At 39.2% G+C, this 23,483-nt stretch overlaps 1 protein-coding gene across 2 annotated transcripts in view; it reads left to right on the top strand.

Moving 5' to 3' along the window:
- The window catches only part of DMGDH (dimethylglycine dehydrogenase), a 64,301-nt gene that overhangs the window by 24,024 nt on the left and 16,794 nt on the right, over window positions 1–23,483 (top strand). The window contains exons 8-15 of one of the 2 annotated variants that reach the window (XM_067031198.1): window positions 1,521–1,690; window positions 2,157–2,310; window positions 4,328–4,493; window positions 4,957–5,087; window positions 6,363–6,580; window positions 7,981–8,138; window positions 10,723–10,782; window positions 17,914–17,962. In XM_067031198.1, the coding sequence (XP_066887299.1) occupies window positions 1,521–1,690; window positions 2,157–2,310; window positions 4,328–4,493; window positions 4,957–5,087; window positions 6,363–6,580; window positions 7,981–8,138; window positions 10,723–10,782; window positions 17,914–17,940 (1,084 nt within the window). In that variant the 3' untranslated portion in view covers window positions 17,941–17,962. Of the gene's footprint in view, window positions 1–1,520; window positions 1,691–2,156; window positions 2,311–4,327; window positions 4,494–4,956; window positions 5,088–6,362; window positions 6,581–7,980; window positions 8,139–10,722; window positions 10,783–17,913; window positions 17,963–23,483 lie in introns of those variants that run through there. The other variant, XM_059060659.2, reaches the window with a different exon arrangement.

The raw sequence follows: 23,483 nt of genomic DNA, 5'->3' as shown, positions 1-23,483 counted from the left end.
GCTGGTACATGTTAGAAGGAAACAATGCTTGGTAAATGGTAAGTACTCAGTGAATATCAGAAGAACTTTAAATAGTTTCAAGTCTTATAAACAGTATCTCTAGCTCTCAAAAATGGCAAGTGTTGTATATCATACATTGGGACTGTTTAAGTGAATAAACATTTTAAGCATATATTTCACAATTATTTTGAGCATGTATTTAATTTTTTTTTCTTTCTTGAAACTTAATGAGATTGTTTGTGGGTGATTTGGAGGAGCCATGTCTCTTTTGAAAACTATCCAGAGAAGTATAAATTGCTGTCTTTTTATTCTGCTTGAGAAATATCCTTATAACAAATATAAGCATTCATTTTTATAAAGTAGAAAAACTGGTATCTTGTAGAAAAAGTTAGTTAACATTTCCAGTCTTTGCTAAGGTCCTCCCATGCTCTTAGAAGCTGCGATGCTGGCTAAGTAGCTGTCATCTAGGGTACTGGAATTTCTTGCATTTTGAGGTCTGCTCGTGTAGCTCCTTTTCCTGGTCCTCTACCGGTGACTCCCTGCTCATCCAATTCCTCAGAAGCTTCTCTTTTTTAGCGGAGCACAGGCTCCGGACGCGCAGGCCTAGCGGCCATGGCTCACGGGCTTAGTTGCTCCGCGGCATGTGGAATCTTCCCGGACCAGGGCACGAATCCGTGTCCCCTGCATCGGCAGGCGGATTCTCAACCACTGCGCCACCAGGGAAGCCCAGAAGCTTCTCTTGACTTAAACCACAGACGAACCCACAGTAAAGTCCTTCATCAAGACTTTCCTTTGTCCACAAGAATGAATGGGTAGGACTGCCCATGGGCCACGTTAAACTGTGATCCCTCCATCTGGTGTCAAATTATTTGCCACAGTCATGTTCTTGGTTTTAAAGCATCCTCATGTGGAAATAGAAAACAAGCCAACCCTCCCCACCGAGTGACCCAAATTGCAAAATACAGGAGCCATTGTTTCTTCCTCCTCTTTCCCACAAGTCCTTGGGTGAATGCCTCTTTGTCTGAATGCTTCTACGATAATGGCCCAAGATCCTTGTGCAGAGGTCATCGCTATGGGAACCTGAACTAAACTGAGTCTGAGAAGAGATGGGTGTGCCACTCTACAGTGTACTTATTTCTCCTGCAAAGTTCCTATTAGTGAGGATAATCATAGCTCAAGAGGGCTGATAAGGTACCAACCACATCTGCCTGTATGCTTCCTCTCCTCCATTTTCCTAAAGCATCCTTACTAGCTAAGAGTCGTAGACTATTTTGCAGATATACAGCTCTTGAAACTGTGGAAAGAAACTAGCTATCAAGTCAGGCACATTTAATTTGGATGCCTAAACATTTTTTTTTGAGGAAAAAATATGATAGCATAAAGATTATGTTGATTGTGTGTTCTGAATAGCAATAGCACAGAACACTGTAGCTTTGAGGCCTTGTTAAATATATGGACATGTTTCATTGTTGGAGAACAATATGTGTTAGTAACAGGGTATTTATTTCTGTATTTGAAAGGTACGGCATAATCCATGCTGGTGGGGTAGGGAAATACCTCAGTGACTGGATCCTGCATGGAGAACCTCCTTTTGATCTGATAGAATTGGATCCCAATCGCTATGGCAAGTGGACAACAACTCAGTACACCGAGGCCAAAGCAAGAGAGTCATATGGATTCAACAATATTGGTAAAGTGCAAATTTACTGTTGTCTATGAAGTGTGTTCAGAATTGACTTACATCACTTCTGACTTTAGAAGCTTTTTATTCTGTGTATCGTGGGGGAATGGTTAGGGAGTCTAAAAAGCATGTGCTTCTAAGATACAAAAAGGTATCTATATGAATATATATCTTTAATGTGAAGAATGCATAAGTGATTTTAACTTTTAAATCTATTTTTATTTTACCCTTTGATGATCAATATAAATGACAGCTTTGGGTTTTTTTAAAACATAAATTTAATGCATATATATGTATATATATTATACATACATATATATTATACATATAATATATACATATATTATATATATTATATTTATATATATATATGCTTCTAGACTTTAAGTGCTGTGTTTTCCATTTTCTGAATCCCTTCAAAATATTTTATAGTTTTGGTTCTATGCTATTCAGAGCACCAATTTTCCTCTTTCAGTTGGTTACCCTAAAGAAGAACGGTTTGCCGGGAGGCCAACTCAGCGAGTCAGTGGGCTTTATGAAACCCTGGAGTCCAAGTGTTCCATGGGGTTCCATGCAGGCTGGGAGCAGCCACACTGGTTCTATCAACCAGGCCAGGACACTGGGTACAGGTAAGTGAGTGACTTAACCTGCCTGTCATTCTCACCGCAGAATGAAATTTGGGGGTGGAATGGAGGGACCCCAGAGAAGTGCCGTGTCCTCCTCCCACTGCATCACTCCACCCCATTCCAAAGAGCATTGAGCCTTTTCCCACGAAAATCACTTTTTGTGCAGTGTAGGTCTTAGTTTATCCCACATGACATTGGCCCACATCTAGGACCCATGTGGCCTCGCAAAACCTACAATCATCCCAGGTGAAGCCTCTGCTCGGCATTTTCCAGTTGCTCAGAGAACCTTCCCCACCCTCTCCAAATCCCCACATGGCTTCATTTGGCTCCTAAAGGTGTGTCCTGGTTTAGGATGCCTGGCCAAGTCACATAGTATGGAAACAGTATGGAAATATGGATTTTCTATTTGTCAAGCAATAGCTCAAAGCAACTGCTTTCTAGTGTGTGTGCATTGAATCATGCAAATTATATGCACTGCTAATAAATTAGGAGAAAAGGTCATTTACTTACTATTTTAGTTTGAGCTAAAACGTAAAGCACATCACTAAAACAATTTTCTGAATTCCTCTAAAGTTGTTGCCATTATACTTGGATTGCATACCATTGTTGTACTTGGGATTAATAGTGATTATATATTTTTTCTCATGAGAATCCATAAACCAAGAGAAAACAAAGTTTTCTTTTCACGTTAAGTTCTCCTTTTTCTTTCTCAGCTGTGTTGGGTCTTCATTGCTGCACGCGGGCTTTCTCTGGTTGCGGCGAGCGGGGGCTACTCTCCTTTGCGGCACGTGGGCTTCTCATTGCGGTGGCTTCTCTTGTTGCGGAGCACCGGCTCTACACACGCGGGCTTCAGTAGTTGTGGCATGCGAGCTCTAGAGTTCAGGCTCAGTAGTTGTGGCACATGGGCTTAGTTGCTCTGCGGCATGTGGGATCTTCCCAGACCAGGGATCAGAACCCGTATCCCCTGCATTGGCAGGTGGGTTCTTAACCACTGCACCACCAGGAAGTCCAATTCTCTCTCTCTCTCTTTTTTTTTTTTAACCTGTCATTTTGCTTATTCAAACAGGTTTTGATGTCTACTTTAAGATCAGATCTAAAAGGTCCAAAGTATAGTAGAGGGCCAGTTGTTGATTAATCAATTTGGACTCTGTAGTCAGCCAGTGGAGATTACCTGGGGGCAAAATACTGGTTTGGTTTTTCCTAAATGACTCAGATAAATGCCAGATCTATTCTTCACCTTGTGCTATTTGGACCTGGCCTGTTTCTTCTACTATTTTAATAATTAAACCACTGAAAACTCATTTTGCAGACTTAGCATCCTGCTCTGAAGTTAAAATACCACATTAATAGTCCACTCTGTAAAGTAGAAACGACACTGCATAATGAGTTAGGAGACCTTTGTTCCAGGTCCATCTCTGTCATTAACTATGGCAAAGACCCTGGAAGTCACTTTGTGCCTTTTCTGTGAAAAATGAAGATGTTGGACCAGATCCTTGCTTACTCCAGGTGGACCAGCATGAAGCCTGTTACAGTGCAGAATCTAGGGCCCCTCCCCAGACCTGCTGCATCAGAATCAGCATCTTAACAAGTACAAGTGATGTATTTGCATAAATGTTTGAGAAACAACAGACAAGATAGCTCTACCCCTCATATATTCTGGTTAAATTATGTCCCCCAAATTAGTATTTTTAAAATGCTCCCCCCCCCGGTGATTCTAATATGTAACCAAGGTTGAAAACTACAGGATTGGTTAACTTCTAAGCTCTTTTCCAGATCTGAGAACCCACATGGCCTATCTTATTTTCTAGTTAATTAATACTTCATTCACTATGAAATAGGTCAAGGGATAGATGAGTAACTTAAAAAATCAGATTCCAATATATATGTATGATTTGTAGAACAGTTGGCACTTTTTCCCCAAATGAAATTTTCTAGGCAAATAGGGTGTATTAAAATATCCTTATTCTGTAATTTTTTGAAAATGAATAACTCTTGTTTTGTGACAAACATTGTGTTTCAGGCCAAGTTTTCGCCGCACAAACTGGTTTGATCCTGTGGGCTCTGAGTATAAACAGGTTATGCAAAGAGTAGGGGTGATTGACCTGTCACCATTTGGCAAGTTTAACATCAAAGGCCAAGACTCCATTAGATTGTTGGACCATCTCTTTGCAAATGTCATTCCCAAGGTAAATAACCTTAAAGGGGTACAAGGTCCAGGATTCTGGCCTACTTAATTCTCTACCTCTCGTTTTCAAAAAAACCAATATCTTATTTCAATTCACCTAATGATTTCTGTATGAACACCAGAACCCTTCAACTAACTAAGGGTATTCTAGCTAATTTTCAAATTTAAATTTTTGTTGAATGAATTATCATCTAAGGACCTTATGACTTTGTTTAGTTGTGTAAATGGGAACCCCCAGATTGGCTGAAGTGTAATTTTTATGACAAGTAATTATAACAGTCATTTAAACTGAAAAATTCAAAATTAATGGGTTTAGGTTTACAGATAGTTCACACAATTGATATAAATGATAGCATTCAGATGTTTTTCATTGTTGACACCCACATTTTTATTTCTATGTGGTGTTAAAAGGACACATAAGATTTTTATTTCATCCTGAGGTAATTTAAAATTCTTTTGTGTAGGTGGGTTTTACAAATATAAGTCACATGTTAACACCAAAAGGTCAAGTATATGCTGAGCTGACAGTTTCTCACCAGTCTCCTGGGGAGTTTCTATTAATAACTGGCTCTGGATCAGAACTTCATGATCTTAGGTAAGTGTACACCTAGTAAGAAAATTTTACATGGATTATATATTGACCCAGTCTTGAACTGAGGTTTTCTTTGTTTGTTTTTTGGTTTTTTACCAGTAATTGAAAGTACAACTTTAATTCTTAAAATCTTATTGTTTTAAATAAACTTCATGTCTCTTAGGGGAAATTATTTGGAGGGCCCCTCTGACCATCCCCCTCCCAAAGGTAATCCATCCATGGGGTTTACTGGTTTTAATAATATTAACTCCCATTTGTTAGGCATCACCAATATGTCAAAACCATTATTACACATTATCTCAATAAATTCTTTTAATAGATATATCTGCAAGGTATATATTATTCCCAATTTTAGGTGAGGAAAGTGAAGTTTGGGTTAAAGTAACCTGCTCAAGCCAGCCTTGTTGATTCTGATGCCCACGTTTGGTCCACTTTAGTGAACTGCCTCCCTGGTTTTTCTTCTTCCTTTTTCATGCTTTGTGCCACAAAGCTGCATCTAAATCATTGACCTGCCAAGTCAATCCTTCACACGATGCTTTAGTCTACTGTTTAGTCTACTCTAAAATCTCTAATCTTCAGTATTTCAAAAATATTTGGAATATTGTTGTTTGATAAACATCTTACGCTGATAGATTCTCACTCTAGTTGTAAAATGATGCAAATTATATCTCCAATCCAAGGTGCATTGGGAGCCATCTTAGTAGCTTAGCTTTGTGTCAATCCAGATGATCATTTTCTGATAGACTTGTGTAGCTCCAGGGACAGCTCAATAAATTATAAACAAGCCCTATAACTGGGTTCCAATAACTCATCAAGACTCAGAAATTGAAACTAGTCTTTAGAGTTTTAATCTTTTCCTTGTCATTGTCAAAGCAAGTATGTGTCTGGTGGCAGGCACATTATTAACCTTTAGCAGCACAAGCATGCCTCCTATGTACAGGTATTAGAGAAAATTTTCCCAAGATTGAATCATCAGTTTAAATGCAATAGGGCTGTCACTATTTAAAAGAATCGTGTGGCAGAGCTTGTTTAAACAGAAGGGTCCTTTTGTACTGTGAAAAATTGCCCACACATTTAAGTGGGTAGTTTAAAGAGGATCATTTAACATCGCTGGGACTCAGTTCCCTCAACTTTAAAAATTCGGTGATTATATGAAATGACATTCTAGGGACTTTTTGGCAATTCTAGACACAGAGCATTTCTTCCGAGAAATAATCTGTTACCAACATGCATTATTCAAGCAAGATTTAACACGATGTTTATGACTCTCAAATGCAGATGGATTGAAGAAGAGGCTGTCAAAGGTGGATATGATGTTGAAATTAAAAACATAACCGATGAGCTTGGAGTCCTTGGCGTCGCAGGGCCACATGCAAGAAAGGTCCTTCAGAAACTGACCCCTGAAGATCTTAGTGATGATGTTTTCAAGTTTCTTCAGACCAAGTCTTTAAAGGTTTCCAACATTCCTGTCACTGCTATCAGGATATCTTATACTGGTAAGAATTGGAAAACAACCTAGAATAAGGCTCTAAAATTTAAAAGCAGTTACCAGAAATGTGTGCACGCATGCACATACACACAGCACACACACACACACACACACACACACACACACACACATTCACTTTGGTCATTTTAACTTTGGAGAAAGATTTCTCCTGCCTGACTCTTCTGACAATTCTGTTTATTCACTCCTAGTCTGAGGGAGTCCTTCCACAGATTTCCAATTGTTGTTCCAGGCTCATAGCTAGCTGCCTACCATTTGGGAAGGTAGGTAAGAAAGTGGGAAGAAGATGGTTGTTGGAATAGTTGGAAGGGTTGACAGAATATTCAGGCCAGCTGATTCTGTTTGGGAACATTCAAAATGGTCTCCCGTTGATAGATTCTCCCATAGAGAACATCGCGAATGTATCAGGCAACGCTCTTAGAGCATTACCACTGATTATCTTTCTTTCTGATTCTAAGTGCATTAGGGAAGACTTGCTATGCAGCTAACATTGCACATAGGAGATATTTGGAAACAGGGATGAATGAATGCTCCCCATTGGTGCTCTGGGCTCACTTCTAACTCCCTCTAGATTCCCTGTCCCTTCACAGAAGGCGTACTGGGTGCCCAGACATTCACTCAATTACGTGTTGCTCACGTTCTGGTGTTTGTCCTGGAGAAGCACCTCACCATCAGCCCTTGACATGAGGAATGAGGCGAACACACAGTATAAAGGCCATAGCTCTTCCCTGGGCTTCCACTGTCCCTTTTCACCATCCTTCCTCTGCCCAACCTTGGCAAAATGGTGACCAGAATAAAACATAAGCAGAATAAAAAATAAGCAGACTCTTTGGGTTGGGTGTCATTTTCTTTGGTTTTTTGCCCACAGCTCTAATGGTGAATGAAATGACCAAATGGGCAAGAAGGGGGGAGTGGGGGGCATTAGAGACTATGGCTATCCCACAGTGAAGACTATTTGAATAATTGTCATCAGTTGCCTTTATCTTTAAGCCTTGTGATTTGGGGCCAAGGAATTGGGGGTTGAGGTGTCTAAACCTTGAACCCCTTTTCTTGATAAACTCTGCCACGCTAATTCCTCACTTAACATTATGAAGCTGAGGTCAAGGGGCAAGAGTAACTCCTGCATCACAGTCTTTCTGTGTCATGAGATGTCCTAGATGCTACCCTCTGTGTTGGGGACAGGATTGGGCACAAAAGCATCTGTGATATGGCAGGCTCCTTTGCAGTGGGGTTTGGTTGCAACCTTTTTCTGAAGTGGTCTTTTAAAACTCAACAATGTCTATATTGCATAAATGGAATCTCTCCATTTATTGATATATTTTAGCTGATGCACATTAGACTCAATGATCATCATTCTTACTCTGGTGGGCACTTGTGGGTGTATTTCAGGTGAGCTGGGTTGGGAGCTGTACCACAGACGAGAAGATTCTGCGGCACTTTATGACGTTATCATGAATGCAGGCCAGAAAGAGGGAATTGACAATTTTGGAACCTATGCCATGAATGCCTTAAGACTGGAGAAAGCTTTCAGAGCCTGGGGGTCAGAGGTTTGAAATGCTAGCATCTTTATTAAAATTTTACGTGTATTGTATCTGATTTTTATATAAGGGTTAGTTTTAACTGCATTAACATTGGCTCTGGCTGTAAGAGAAAGTATGTATTATAAGAAAAAAAATTTTTTTTTGTTTTGGCCATGCTGTGCAGCATGCGAGATCTCAGTTCCCCAGACCAGGGATCAAACCCATGCCCCCTGCAGTGGAAGCACAGAGCCCTAACCATTGGACCACCTGGGAATTCCCCGAAGTTTTATTTAATTAGGGAAAGAGGTTTTTCTCCTCAATTTCCCAGTTGCAAATTCAGTGGAATTATGACATAATGTTTATTCTGCCCTAATTCCTCCTGCTTAGCAGAGGGCCCTGGACATCTGTCTCTGACTGTGTGTGGAGCTTTGGCTATCCCAAGGGAGCCTGCCTACCCCACGGGACTTGAGGACTACCTTTCAAATTCTTCCTTCTCCTCTGTCACATTGCCCATCCTCAGTTCTTTCTTATCTTTCTTGCTACTTCTTTGGAAGTAGCAACCAAAGGGGTCTTTCTGAGGGGCGGGGGGTGGTGGTCTGGGATGTGTTGGTCCAGCCCACTCCCACCATTAATAATGGGAACTCAGGGTTCCTATTTGTGTAGTTACACACCATTTTCTTTTCTTTTCTTTTCTTTTTTTTTTTTTTGTGGTACGCGGGCCTCTCACTGTTGTGGCCTCTCTCGTTGCGGAGCACAGGCTCCGGACGCGCAGGCTCAGCGGCCATGGCTCACGGGCCCAGCCGCTCCGCGGCATGTGGGATCTTCCCGGACCAGGGCAGGAACCCGTGTCCCCTGCATCGGCAGGCGGATTCTCAACCACTGTGCCACCAGGGAAGCCCTACACACCATTTTCATAGGCATGATCTCAACTACCTTCTCAACTCTCCCTGAAGGAGGTGTTATTAGTGATTCTTGGGCAAGGGCTTGGCAGTTCTACACACAATCCGTGTTCAAAAAAACAATCACACTAAGAAATAGTAAATAACTTGGTCCAGATTACACAAAAGTGGCTCTGTTCTCTGTTTTATCTCCAATATGGCAGGCTATTTTTAGACCCCTTAATTTTTTCAGATTTGCTAGTTGTTTCCTTGGAAGACGTTAAGGTTTTAGGCCTGGGAGGTGAGATAAGGGACAGTGGTAAAAGATGTACTTACTTCAGGGTAGGGTCTCTTGGGTTCAGATGTATCCTCCACCACATACTAACTGTGTGGCCTTAACCCTCTAGAGTTTGTTTACTTCTCTATAAGATAGGGCCAATCTTTCTCTTCCAGAGTTATTGTGGAGATTAGATAGTCTACAAAATGCCTAGGATATAACAATAAATTTGAGGGCAGAGTGGGTTTGAAAGTGCAGGCAGGGTCCCTTGGACAGCTAGACCAGGGGCAGAAGCAAGTGGGCTTTGAGGTGGAGAGGGAAGCCTCCTGGAGCCCCTGAAAGAACAAGGGCCCTGGGGCAAGTCATTGTTTTGCAGGAGAGGTGCTGTGTTACAAGGACTCTCAGCCTACAAGCCGGGTGTGGGTGGGGTTCTTAGCGGAGGCTGCTGCACGAAGAAAAGTAGAGGACGGCTCTGCCTCCACACTCCACAAGGGATGAAGCAGCCTTTGCGGTCAGGCGTTTCTTCGCCTCCCTGCCTTTTCCCAGGGAACCCTCCTCTGAAATGGTTTTCTCCATCCCCGGTCCCTCCGATTTCCCAGCAGTGCCAGCACGCCCTCTAGTGTTAATACATCAATCAAGCATCTGGGCTTTGTTTTCATTTTTTTCCTGGAATTCTGAAACTTTGAGCAGGTAAAAAATAATTTTAGAGGTGCTCAAATGGATTAGGAAATATGAGGCCGAAATTTTATGTTATGTAAAACAAGTTTATATTACTCATCCAGTTCATACGAGGGCTGTGTTGTCTTTTTTTTTAAGTTTGGCTACTTTTTATGAGGTTTAGACCAGTTCTCCTGGAGCAAAAGAGACCAACGACAACAAAATAAACAAGCAAACAAAAATCAGGTCTAGTCCCAAATAGTGGCTTTAGTTCCCCTTGAACTATATTGTAATAACTCAACCAATTTGAAAAGATTGAGATTCAATCTCTATTTTTTCCTTTTCCCTCTCCTGAACTCTGTAGAAGCCATTTTCCTATCACCTGCTTTTTCCTCTACTTATCCCGATTTCTGGATGATTGTAAGATAAGTAAATTACTTAATACCTTTTCAAAACCTATTTATGTAAAATTATTAGATAAAAGCTTCTGAAAATCTTGTTTCTGGGAAGACATATTGTTGCGGTATCCCTCCGATGTTTATTATACAAAGAGAGCCTTGGAAACAAACTGTGAATTTTAGTTTCTAATTTGCTATTGAAATAACAGTATTTGCTGAAAGGCTACATTTGAATTTTAGATTTAAAAAACTTACTTTGAGGCCAGTCCACAATTTTCCTTTTTCAGAATCTATATTCATAGTGAAAAAGTGTTCTCTTCCCTAAAAAGTATATATGAAAGTGATGTTATTAAAACAATTTGCACTCATCTAAGATTTAAAATGTGTGTTTTCCCTTTTAGATGAACTGTGATACAAATCCCTTGGAAGCTGGGCTGGGATATTTTGTAAAGCTAAATAAGGTATGTTTACATTCCAAAGTGTACTTGAAGTAAATCTTAAAATTATGCTGTTTCATGACAGAGCCAAGCTTTAAAATTTAGCCAAGTATGAGTATAGGACAAATGAGTTGAACATATATAGTAAGCATTGCTCAAATGCTTCATATTAAAATTTGTCAAAATTTGATATTAGTTCAAACAATTGCAACGTGCTTGGAGATGTAAGATAGCAGAATCCAGCAACTTTAAAGGCTAGATCTAAATTCTAAGATTAAAAATCAGTAAGGATAAGATGTCAGCAGACACTCTTGTAAATCTTGGTGACTTGTGAAGTCACAATTAGCTAATGAGACATACTGCATTAATTGACTCTCCCTGGGTGCTCACAGCATGAAGCAGCCTCACCCCAGCAGATCTATCCATCTGTTTATTGAGCATCTTTGTATGTAACTGCAACATCTGCATATAAGCAAACTGACACCTTTCAAATATGTTCAGCATAAAACAGGTATTACTGAGAAGCCAATACAGGCCCAAAGAATCATAACTGATATTAACATTCCAAAGGGAACCCCTGCATCAGTGGTTCTCAAACAGCATCAGCATCACCTGGGACCTGTTACAAATGCAAATCCTCAGGTCCCTGCACAGACCTACCAAATCAGAATCCCTGGGGGTCGGGCCAAGAGATCTGTGTTTAACAAGCTTCAGGGGATTCCGACGCACCTAAAGTTTGAGAAACACCACCCTACATAATTATTGTGGAAAAGCTTATTATGAGGCCAATTTATTACAGCCTAGCTCATCTATACAAATCCCACAAATATAAATGAGGTTATTCCATTGTTATGGTCTGAATGTTTGTGTCCCTCCAAAATTCATGCGCTGAAGCCCTAAGCCCCATGTGATGCTATTTGGAGGCGGGGCCTTTGGGAGGAAATTAGTTCAGATGAGATCATGAGTTGGGACCTCCATGTTGGGATCAGTGTTCTTATGAGAAGAAGAGAGATCAGAGGTTGCTCTCTCTCTACTATCTGAGGACATAGTGAGAAGGTGCTGTCTGCCAGCCAGGAAGAGGAGGTTCATGGGGAAACCAAATTGGCCAGCACCTTGATCTTGGACTCACCAGCCTCCAAAACTGTGAGAAGTAAACTGTTGTTTCAGCTACTCCATCTGTGCTATTTTGTTATAGCAGCCTGAGCTGATTCAGACACCTATTAGGCGGTGTTTTAATTACTATAAGAGAACTTAATGGAGGTACAGTTAGCAGTAAGATTGAAGGATAAGGGATGCAGCTGCTTTCGCTCAGGATATTTGTTAGAATTCCAAAATTCCTGTTCTGGCCTGCCTTAGGTGCTAATCAGCTAAAGTAAAGGCTGTTTCCCCATTCTATGGAAATATGTGAACACATGAATATGAATCAGGCTAAGGAAACTTTTTTTCCTTTTTTTTTTTTTTTTTTTTTTTTTGCGGAGCACAGGCTCCCGGACGCGCAGGCTCAGCGGCCATGGCTCACGGGCCCAGCTGCTCCGCGGCATGTGGGATCTTCCCGGACCGGGGCATGAACCCGCGTCCCCTGCGTCGGCAGACGGACTCTCAACCACTGCGCCACCAGGGAAGCCCAGGAAACTTTTTTAATGCCCCTGAATCAGTTCCCAAATTCTAAGCTGAGGTATTAACATAAACATGTATATTTATAGCACTCGATTTTAGGAAAAAAGAACCTCCTAAAGGGTTTTAAAGGGAATATCTTTCTGTGCATTTTCCACATGACTTTTATTTTTATGATGTACCATCTGCCTGCAGACCAGAGAAAGCAGGTGCTTGAAGTTTGGGCAGAGACCCTAGCAGCAGATTGCTCCTTCTGACAACAGAAGTCTTAGTTTAGCTTTGTAAAATAAGGGTGAAAATGACCTGACTCCTGAAAGCACTAAAGTTCTGTTGTTGGTCACCAATAGGTAAATAGATAAATGACTTTTTTGCTTCAGTGTTTGGGTATTATTGTTTGGGAATAAGGCACAAACAATCTCTTCATGTTAAAAATGGATTTTTAAAACTCTCTTTAGGATTATAAGCAGGTGTAGTGTGGATTGCATATTTATTAGTTCCTTTAAATTATTTCAGTAACCAAAGCTCAGCTCAAAACTAAGTAATTTAATAGATAATTATTTTGATTTATGGTATATTTTTATGTTTTCTATATTGTTGGTTCTCATTTTGGTGTCATAAAGTTAATTTCTAATGCTTTCATTGGGTGAAGGTCCACGTAGCACAAAGACCTGGACCTAAGCAAGCCAGTTATTTTTAATTACCACGACTCAGGTCGTTAGTGGGTATCAAGCTAACTGTAGCGATGCTTGCTAATTTCCAAGACAGGTGAATAGGTTGGATCAACTTTGTTTCAAGCCTATTTGGTGGTCTCACAACAATTTAATCTTAGTTTTGTAGCAGTCTCTAATGTAAAACAGGTTCCTGGAAAACTTATTTATATTATAAACTGAACTGTGTCACTTGGTAATTCAAGTCCTGTGCCTCAAAACAAAAATGTTACCCAACCTGGCTTCATACAACATTTTAAAGAATAATATAATGCAAGTCCATATTGCTTTGGAAAATTGATGTTAAATGAAAACTGAAGCAGCAAATACAGGGGGATATTTGTATTGAATACCAATCAGAACAAAACAAAACCCTAAATCCTGACATTTTACAATAGTTTAAAATCAATTCTTTTCTTATCCTTCAAAGTAAATATGTAGACTTCCCTGCTCAGCCCTTAAGTGTTTCCACAGTGATTGTGTAAGCCATAATATGAAGAGAAATATAGAGATACAGGCTGTTTCAGAGTTAGGAGGACCACTGGAGATCACTCAGCACCACCTCTTCATTTGAGGATGAGGAAACTGAAGCACGGAGAAGTGACCTAGGTGCTGTCCTGTGGGCCCAGGTTGAACTCTGACCTCACTGCAGTGCTCTCTCATCCACCACTTTCCCCAGCCAGGTCCTTTCCCATAATGGGCTTATCGGCCTTGAAAAACTGCCCCCAAATATTCTGGCAACATGCATCATAGACTCTGCATGGCTACATTTTATCGATGAATACCTCCCACAGTTATGTTTTTGTTATAAGAAATTTTGTGTTTTGTGGTAGGATCAGAATAGCTGCTTTGGTCATTTTAAGAAGGGAAGTGGGTGGGTGAGGAGATGGATCATCTGACCTCATTAGGCTGAACTGTGTTCTTATCAAAAGTGGTACAAAAGTAGGGAAAAGAAAACTGGAGTATTGGAGACATCTCAGATCGTAAAGATGGCCTTTGCCTTCCTTAACTCTTAGAGTTGTTTGAGCCTTGGTCTCCCTATGGTGTGGGCTTATGTGAAGCAAATATGGATGTGTGTCTACATTCATTCGTCTAGTCAACATTACCTAAGTATCATTTATTAAACACCTCGCTAAGCCACAGGTCTAAAAGTTAAAGATACAGCTTCTGACGGCTCTCAGATCTCATGAAGCTTGGAACAAATGGAACTTTGGAAACTAAAGCTGTAGGATGCATTCTTAACCTTAATTCTGAAAATACTGTTATGCATGAGGAGGGTTGTGTAGTAGCACGTATCAGTACTGTCTTGTAAAGAGTGAGCATAGGGTCCTGACGGAAAGCGTTAAGCACAACTGTGAAACAGGTAAAAATAACTAAATATTTCCTTTTAAGTCTTCTCAGCTAAAACCCCTTTACCTGAAAAAAGTCATATCATTGTGCTTAATAGTATTATAATTTGTTCCAGAGGAAGTTACTTTTGGGGGAAAAAATTAGTGGCTTTTTTTTTTTTAGTTGGAAATGAAAGAAATGCATTAATTAAAAGCCAAAGGAAAATCAGCTGCCTTAGCTTGCAGTCATAAGTATTCTTGGAATTTTCCTCTTGGAATTACTGAATCTATCCATTTCCAGATAACCCCAGCCAAGAGCCACAGAGAATCAAATACTAAAGGTAATGTGTTAAGAGCAGAAGAATTTTTTTTTTTTCTATAAGATCCCCCCACCCTTTCTCTCTCTCACTCTCTTTTCCTGTCTTGAGTTTCTAACCAGCAGAAACAGAATCAAACGTGATATATATTAACCACAACTTAGAAGACGGTATTGATTCTAGAAGTTACAGGGTCTCTCTTTAAGGAAAGATGATTTAAAGCATCGGGCTTCCCTGGTGGTGCAGTGGTTGAGAATCCGCCTGCCGATGCAGGAGACACGGGTTCGTGCCCCGGTCTGGGAAGATCCCACATGCCGTGGAGTGGCTGGGCCCGTGAGCCATGGCCACTGAGCCTGTGCGTCCAGAGCCTGTGCTCCGCAACGGGAGAGGCCACAACAGTGAGAGGTCCGCGTACCACTAAAAAAACAACAAAAAAAGCATAACCATTCAGTAAGCAAAGCAAAACAAAAGGATGGTAAAGAGGCAAAACCCTCACACCAGGCCAGCTGCATGCAAATATTCAATAAATAGTAGTATTAGTAAAACATCGAAGTGGAAATAAATCGTTGTTCACAGACAACCAATTAGAAAGGAATTTCTAGTATGTGATGGTGGTGAAAGTACCCAGCTCTGGGGAAACTTTAGGTAAATGGTAATAAGATTTGAGGAGGCAAAAAATTTTCAGCGACTCTCAGTCCTGGCTGCATGTCACAATCATCTGGAGTAGGATTCCTTTATTCATGCAATTGTTTAAAAAATCCCAAGGCTCAGGCTGCATCCCAGATCAATTAAAAAAGAAGAGCTGGGGTAGAGACTCAGGCAGCAGTATTTTTTTTTTTAATTCCCCAGGTGATTCCAAAAAAGATTGAGAATGATTGTTTTTAGGCCAGTGATTTTCAACTGGCTGAACGTTACCATCTTGAAGAACTTAAAGAAAAATTACCTGATGCCTTACCTCCAGTGGTTCTCAAAGTGTGGTTCACAGACCAGCACCATCAATGTGACTTCAGGATTTATTAGAAATGCAAGTTATTGGGCGCCATTCCAACCCCAAAATCAAACTCTGGGTGGGGCTGGCAATCTGTTTTAACAGGCCCTCCACGTGATTCTGATAAACGCTGAAGTTTGAGAACACTGACCTGCCCAAACCAATTGGATCAACCCTGGGGGTAGGGTCTGGTTTCTTGTTTTTATTATGCAATGAAGATTGAGAACCACTGTCTTATTTTAACCTCATACCTGCTTATGGTCCTATGCATAAACAGGAAAGCAGAAAAACAGCCTGATCAGACAATTGGCTACCAGTTAGTATATTCTGTCCCAAATCTTTTTCTTTTTTTGAGTGAATTTTTTTAAATGTCACCAAATTCTAGCTCTGTGACCTTGGAAAAGCTATTTTACTTCATTTTCCATCTGGGATTGCTAGTCTGTAAAATGAGGGCTCCCTTCCATGTCTAAAATTCTATGAAATACCACCTTGCAGGGTGGTGGAAGACACTCGCTATATTATCTATATGAGCCACACGATTGTGTTATTTTAATTAAGCAATCCTTAGTCTCTTACCCATTTCTGTTGCTGAATGATAAAGGGAGAAAAAAAGAGAAGGAGGAAAAAAAGGAAGTAATATCTAGTCTGAGATCTAGTTTATCATTCTTGAAACATCTGTCAGAGCACATTAAACTAACAACCATTGAATCATTATCCTCATGTATATCCAATTTCTGTTATGAAACAATACTCTATTTCCAGCCTAAAAGCTTAAATGTGCTATTTAGCTGACTGCTTTCTAATTTGGAAGTCTATGGAAACCCTGGGCTAGGAATGAATTGAAGTAATTCTTCAGATTGCTTTTATGTTATTGTTATTATTTTAACAGCTTAACATGCAATAAATTGACATTTAAAGTATACCAGCTAGACACTCAGATCTGTAGAACAAATAAATTAACGTGTACCCTATCGCTAGCATTGCAAATACCTTCATGAAAAGAATACCAAATACAAAAGGTAGAACAAGTCCAAAGTCAGGAAACAAAAATAAAAAAATATTTCATATTCTAGAGATAAGGAAGATCAAAGAGTGTCATCTGCATGATAAAATGATGATCCTACTAAGTATCAAAGAACAGACAAGCCGATATCAGGAAATTTAAGAGAAATATTATTAACAACTAAAATTATAGTTGCATTAGTAGCTCTATAAACAGATGAAATGTATAGGAAAGATGAAAAATATAACATGTAAACTCAGTGCACAAGTGGGGCAAAAGGGAATAAAATTTTAAAATGGAACTTGGAGGGGACATATGTATACATATAGCTGTCTAATAGTGACTTTCAAAGAGCAGAAGTTTTTAATTTTTGAATTTTTAAAGTTCTTATCAATTTGTTCTTTAGTGGATCGTGCTCTTCACGTTGTATCTAAAAAATCTTTGCCTAACCCAAAGTCACAAAGATTTTCTGCTGTTTTCTCCTAGATATTTTATCATTTTTTTTAGAGCTGTGATTTATTTTTAGTTAATTTTTCTTTCTGGTAAAAGATATGGATTGAAGTTATTTTTTAGCATATAGATGTCCAGTCATTTACAGCACCATTTGTTGAAAAAGGCTATATGTTCAAATGGCATTGCCTTTGTACCTTTGTCAAAAAACAGTTGTCCATATATGTTTAGGTCTGTTTCCGGACTCTACTGTGTTCTGTTGACCTATTTATCTTTCTTGATAATGATACCATACTGTCTTGATTACTGTAGCTTAAATCAGGTTGTGATAGTCCCGCAATTTTGCTGTTCTTTTACAATGTTGTTTTAGTTATTCTACGTCCTTTAAATTTCCATGAATCAAAAAGCTTGCTGGAATTTTGACTGGAATTCCATTGTATCTATAGGTCAGTTCAAGTCTTCTAACTCATGAACAAGGTATATCTCTCTGTTTACTTAGGTAATCTTTAATTCCAAAGATGTTTTGTAGTTTATAGTTCTTGCATATCTTTTTACAGATCTATCCTTAAGTATTTTGTATTTTGATACTATTGTAAATGGCATTTTAAATTTCAAGTTTCAGTTGTTTACTGCTAGTGTATAGAAAACAATGGGTTTTGTATATTGATCTCACATTCTGCAACTTTGTTAAACCCACTTAGTAGTTCTAGTACTTCTTTGTGTAGTTCTCTTTTCTCTTTTTTTGTAGATTCCATTGGATTTTCTACATGGATAATTGCATTGTATGAAAATAAAGCCTTTCTTTGTCTCTTTTCTAATCTGGATGCCTTTCAGTTCTTTTTCTTGCCTTATTGTACTGGTTAGATCCTCTACTGGTTGAAACTGCAACAAAGTTAAATAGAAGTGGTAAGAGCAGACATGCTTATCTTGTTTCCTGATTTTAGATGGAAAACATTCATCATCATCATCAGTCTTTCGTCATTAAGTATGATGTTTGCTATAAGTTTTTCATAGAGTAAGCTGTAGGTTTTTCATAGATGCTCTTTATCAGGCTGAGGACATTCCTTTCTGTTCTTAGGGCTAAAAGTTTGGGTTTTTTGTTTTTTGAATTAGGAATATTAGATTTTGGCAAGTGCTTTTTCTGCACCCATTAAGATAATCATATGGTTTTTCTTTTTTACTTTGTTATATGATGAATTACATTTATTCTCAAATGTTAACCCAACTTTAATTTTGGCATAAAGCCCACTTAGTAATGATGTATTATGTTTTTCATTGTTACTGGATTTTATTTGATAATTTTTAAAAGAAATTTTGTAGGTACATCCTCCTTATAGGATATGTTCCAGCTTGCAGTTATTTTGTTCATTTTTCTTGATCTTTTGACATAAACTTCTTGAGTAGAGGTTCTGGCAATACAAAATACATCTTGTTTACCATTTTATCCCCAACACTTATCAGGGCTGGCACATAGCCGATACAGATAATGCCAGAGAAGTACTGGGACCTCATCAGGAAGGGTCTCATCTGCCAGGCTAGGGAATTTGGAGTGTATCCTGGAGAAACTGAGAAGCCTTTGAAAGATTTTGAGTAAGTAGTGACATTCTGGTGATGGAAAACAGATTAAAAGGGAATTACCCTGGTGACTGGAAGATCACTTTACCCAATTATTGAAGAAATCTAGTGGAGAGATGTTGAGGGCTTCAACCAAGGCAGTGGCCATAGGATAGAGAAGAAAGAGGTATGAGTGATAATAAGAAGGTAGGCTTGAGACCACATGAAGGACTATTTGTGAAGGCAGTGGAAAGTAGGATCTAGGATATTGTTAATGAACTAGGAAACACAGGTGGGGTGTGATTCAGCGGTTGGAAGGACTTGCAAAGTTGGAGGCTATGGGACAGCCAAATGGAGAGTCTCACTGGCAGCTGAGCACATTGGTTTGGAGACCTCTGCTCTGAAAGTATGGATTTGGATCATTGATATCTAGGTGGCTATTAAAGCCAGGGGAGTGCTGGGACCCCTCTTCTATAGCACCTTGTACTTATCTCTACCATGATATTTTTACACCCCATAATACTGGCTGCCTCCTTAGCTAGACTCTGAGCTCCTTGGGGACAGAGGCCAAGAATCCTCAAGGCTGGTTCTGTGTCCAATAATTCATACAGGTTTAGTAAGTATTGGAAGGGTCTGAACCATGGCTCTGCCACTAACCTATTCTAAAACTAAAGTTGCTTAACCTAAAAGCTCTTCAGTTTTATCAACTGTAAAATGAAGAAACTATCCACCTTATAAGTTTGTTATAAATATTAGATGAGCTAAAGAACATTTGATACCTCAATAAATGTTAGGTCCCTTCCATCTTGTTGAATGGAATCTAAAACAAATCTTTTATGGAAAACCAACTATAGATAAAAACCCTTTCAGTTTTTTGAAGACTCCAGCTTCATTTCTTTGTGTTTTTCTTATTTCCTTTAAGAAATAAATAATAATTATTTACTTTGCATTTAGGCTTGAGTGCTCTCTTTAAAACACCAAATGGGCAATTGTTCTTCACTGTAGTCTAGAGAGATGAAAGCTGTTATGAAAACTCTATGTTCTAATTGTTGCTAATACAGTTAAGCATAAAAGTACATCTGAATCCCTTTGCTGTACACCTGAAACTAACACAACATTGTTAATCAACTATGCTTCAATTAGAAAAAAAAAGTACATCTGACAAAGCCACAAGTCCATTCCACTGTTTTCCTAAAGTACATCTGACAAAGCCACAAGTCAATTCCACTGTGTTCCTGTGAATCATAAGACTCAAAGTCTGAAAAATAAATATTTTCTTAATATTGAATCTAGTAAAACTCATAAAACACATAATGGGGGCTATTTTCATTTTGAAACATCTAGTTTGGTTTGGATGCTAATTAACGAATTATTGGCCTGGCTTGGGAATCATATTTTAAATATTTTCTCCAGGTTTTACTGTATCCACACCTTTCTTTGGGTTAATAGAGTCCCTTTTCTAGTTATATTAAAGACTTTTTTGAGAAGGAATACTTAATTGATTAGTGATTTGGGTTAGAAAAATGGTAGTTAAGTTGTTTTAAATTGCCAAGAACAGAGAATAAAAACTGAATGTGAGAGTATTCATTTCCAGTCAATAATAGACTGGACTTGCTACACTCATAATTTAATATTTTGCTAATAAAGAGATAGAGAAATTGTGGTTATTATAAACTTACATGGAATGTTACAAAGTTCTGCATAGAGGAAAAGGAAGTAAGAATTGGGAAGCCTGGATTCGAGGTTTGGTAATAACTCACTTTGTCACTTTGGGCAAGAACGTTAACTCTGGGCCTTAATTTTCTCATATGAAAAATGACCTTGGACTAAGTTTTCTGCCTGCTTAAAAACTTCTATGATTCTAACTGTGTGGCTATGAAATGAATGATGGTATAATTTGTCTTGATGGGGTGGTGGGATGGTCAGATCCATTCCCCCAAATGAACGAATCCAGTATATGGCTTCATCAGTTCAACTGCGAGACAAACACAGATGCACCTGGTATTTGACAAATGACCAGAGAAAGTTAAGGTTCACATGGACCACAGGTTAGTCAGGGCCACGTGCTTACCAAAGGGAGTCCCATGAGGACTGTTTTTTTTTTTTTTTTTTTTTTTTGCGGTATGCGGGCCTCTCACTGCTGTGGCCTCTCCCATTGCGGAGCACAGGCTCCGGACGCGCAGGCCCAGCGGCCATGGCTCACGGGCTTAGTTGCTCCGCGGCATGTGGGATCTTCCCGGACCAGGGCACGAACCCGTGTCCCCTGCATCGGCAGGCGGACTCCCAACCACTGCGCCACCAGGGAAGCCCTGAGGACTGTTTTTAATGAATGATTCCTGGCCTCATTTTATTTATTTGTTTTTTATTTTATTATTATTTTTAAACATCTTTATTGGAGTATAACTGTTTTACAATAGTGTGCTAGTTTCTCCTTTGCAACAAAGTGAATCAGTTATACATATACATATGTTCCCATATCTCTTCCCTCTTGCGTCACCCTCCCTCCCACACTCCCTATCGCACCCCTCTAGGTGGTCACAAAGCACAGAGGTGATCTCCCTGTGCTATGCGGCAGCTTCCCCCTAGCTATCTAATTTACATTTGATAGTGTGTATATGTCCCTGCCACTCTCTCACTTCGTCACATCTTACCCTTCCCCCTCCCCATATCCTCAAGTCCATGCTCTAGTAGGTCTGTGTTTTATTCCCGTCCTATCACTAATCTCTTCATGACATTTTTTTCTTAGATTCCATATATATGTGTTAGCATATGGTATTTGTTTTTCTCCTTCTGACTTACTTCACTCTGTATGACAGACTCCAGGTCTATCCACCTCACTACAAATAACTCACTTTCATTTCTTTTTATGGCTGAGTAATATTCCATTGTATATATGTGCCACATCTTCTTTATCCATTCATCTGTCGATGGACACTTAGGTTGCTTCCATGTCCTGGCTATCGTAAATAGAGCTGCAATGAACATTTTGGTACATGACTCTTTTTGAATTATGGTTTTCTCAGGGTATATGCCCAGTAGTGGGATTGCAGGGTCGTATGGTAGTTCTATTTGTAGTTTTTTAAGGAACCTCCATACTGTTCTCCATAGTGGCTGTATCAATTTACATTCCCACCAGCAGTACAAGAGTGTTCCCTTTTCTCCACACCCTCTCCAGAATTTATTGTTTCTAGAGTTTTTGATGATGGCCATTCTGACTGGTGTGAGATGACATCTCATTGTAGTTTTGATTTGCATTTCTCTAATGATTAATGGTGTTGAGCATTCTTTCATGTGTTTGTTGGCAATCTGTATATCTTCTTTGGAGAAATGTCTATTTAGGTCTTCTGCCCATTTTTGGATTGGGTTGTTTGTTTTTTTGTTATTGAGCTGCATGAGTTGCTTATAAATTTTGGAGATTAATCCTTTGTCAGTTGCTTCATTTGCAAATATTTTCTCCCATTCTGAGGGTTGTGTTTTGGTCTTATTTATGGTAGCCTTTGCTGTGCAAAAGCTTTTAAGTTTCATTAGGTCCCATTTGTTTATTTTTGGTTTTATTTCCATTTCTCTAGGAGATGGGTCAAAAAGGATCTTGCTGTGATTTATGTCATATAGTGTTCTGCCTATGTTTTCCTCTAAGAGTTGGATACTGTCTGGCCTTACATTTAGGTCTTTAACCCATTTTGAGTTTATTTTTGTGTGTGGTGTTAGGGAGTGTTCTAATTTCATACTTTTACATGTAGCTGTCCAGTTTTCCCAGCACCACTTATTGAAGAGGCTGTCTTTTCTCCACTGTATATCCTTCCCTCCTTTATCAAAGATAAGGTGACCATATGTGTGTGGGTTTATCTCTGGGCTTTCTATCCTGTTCCCTTGATCTATCTGTGATCTATACTTTGTGCCAGTACCATACTGTCTTGATTACTGTAGCCTTGTAGTATAGTCTGAAGTCAGGGAGCCTGATTCCTCCAGGTCCATTTATCGTTCTCAAGATAGCTTTGGCTATTAGGGGTCTTTTGTGTTTCCATACAAATTGTGAAATTTTTTGTTCTATTTCTGTAAAAACTGGCAGTGGTAATTTGATATGGATTGCATTGAATCTGTAGATTGCTTTGGGTAGTATAGTCATTTTCACAATATTGATTCTTCCAATCCAATAACATGGTATATCTCTCCATCTGTTGGTATCATCTTTAATTTCTTTCATCAGTGTCTTATAGTTTTCTGCATACAGGTCTTTTGTCTCCTTAGGTAGGTTTAGTCCTAGGTATTTTACTCTTTTTGTTGCAATGGTAAATGGGAGTGTTTTCTTAATTTCACTCTCAGATTTTTCATCATTAGTGTATAAGAATGCCAGAGATTTCTGTGCATTAATTTTGTATCCTGCTACTTTACCAAATTCAATGATTAGCTCTAGTAGTTTTCTGGTAGCATACTTAGGATTCTCTACGTATAGTATCATGTCATCTGCAAACAGTGACAGCGTTACTTCTTCTTTTCCTATTTGGATTCCTTTTATTTCTTTTTTTTCTCTGATTGCTGTGGCTAGAACTTCCAAAACTATGTTGAATAAGAGTGGTGAGAGTGGGCAACCTTGTCGTGTTCCTGATCTTAGTGGAAATGGTTTCAGTTTTTTACCATTGAGAACAATGCTGGCTGTGGGTTTGTCATATATGGCCTTTATTATGTTGAGGAAAGTTCCCTCTATGCGTACTTTCTGCAGGGTTTTTATCATACATGGGTGTTGAATTTTGTCAAAAGCTTTCT

The sequence above is a fragment of the Kogia breviceps genome, chromosome 4 (genome assembly GCF_026419965.1).
Source record: "Kogia breviceps isolate mKogBre1 chromosome 4, mKogBre1 haplotype 1, whole genome shotgun sequence".
NCBI lineage: Eukaryota > Metazoa > Chordata > Mammalia > Artiodactyla > Physeteridae > Kogia > Kogia breviceps.
This window is presented reverse-complemented; position numbering and strand designations above follow the sequence as displayed.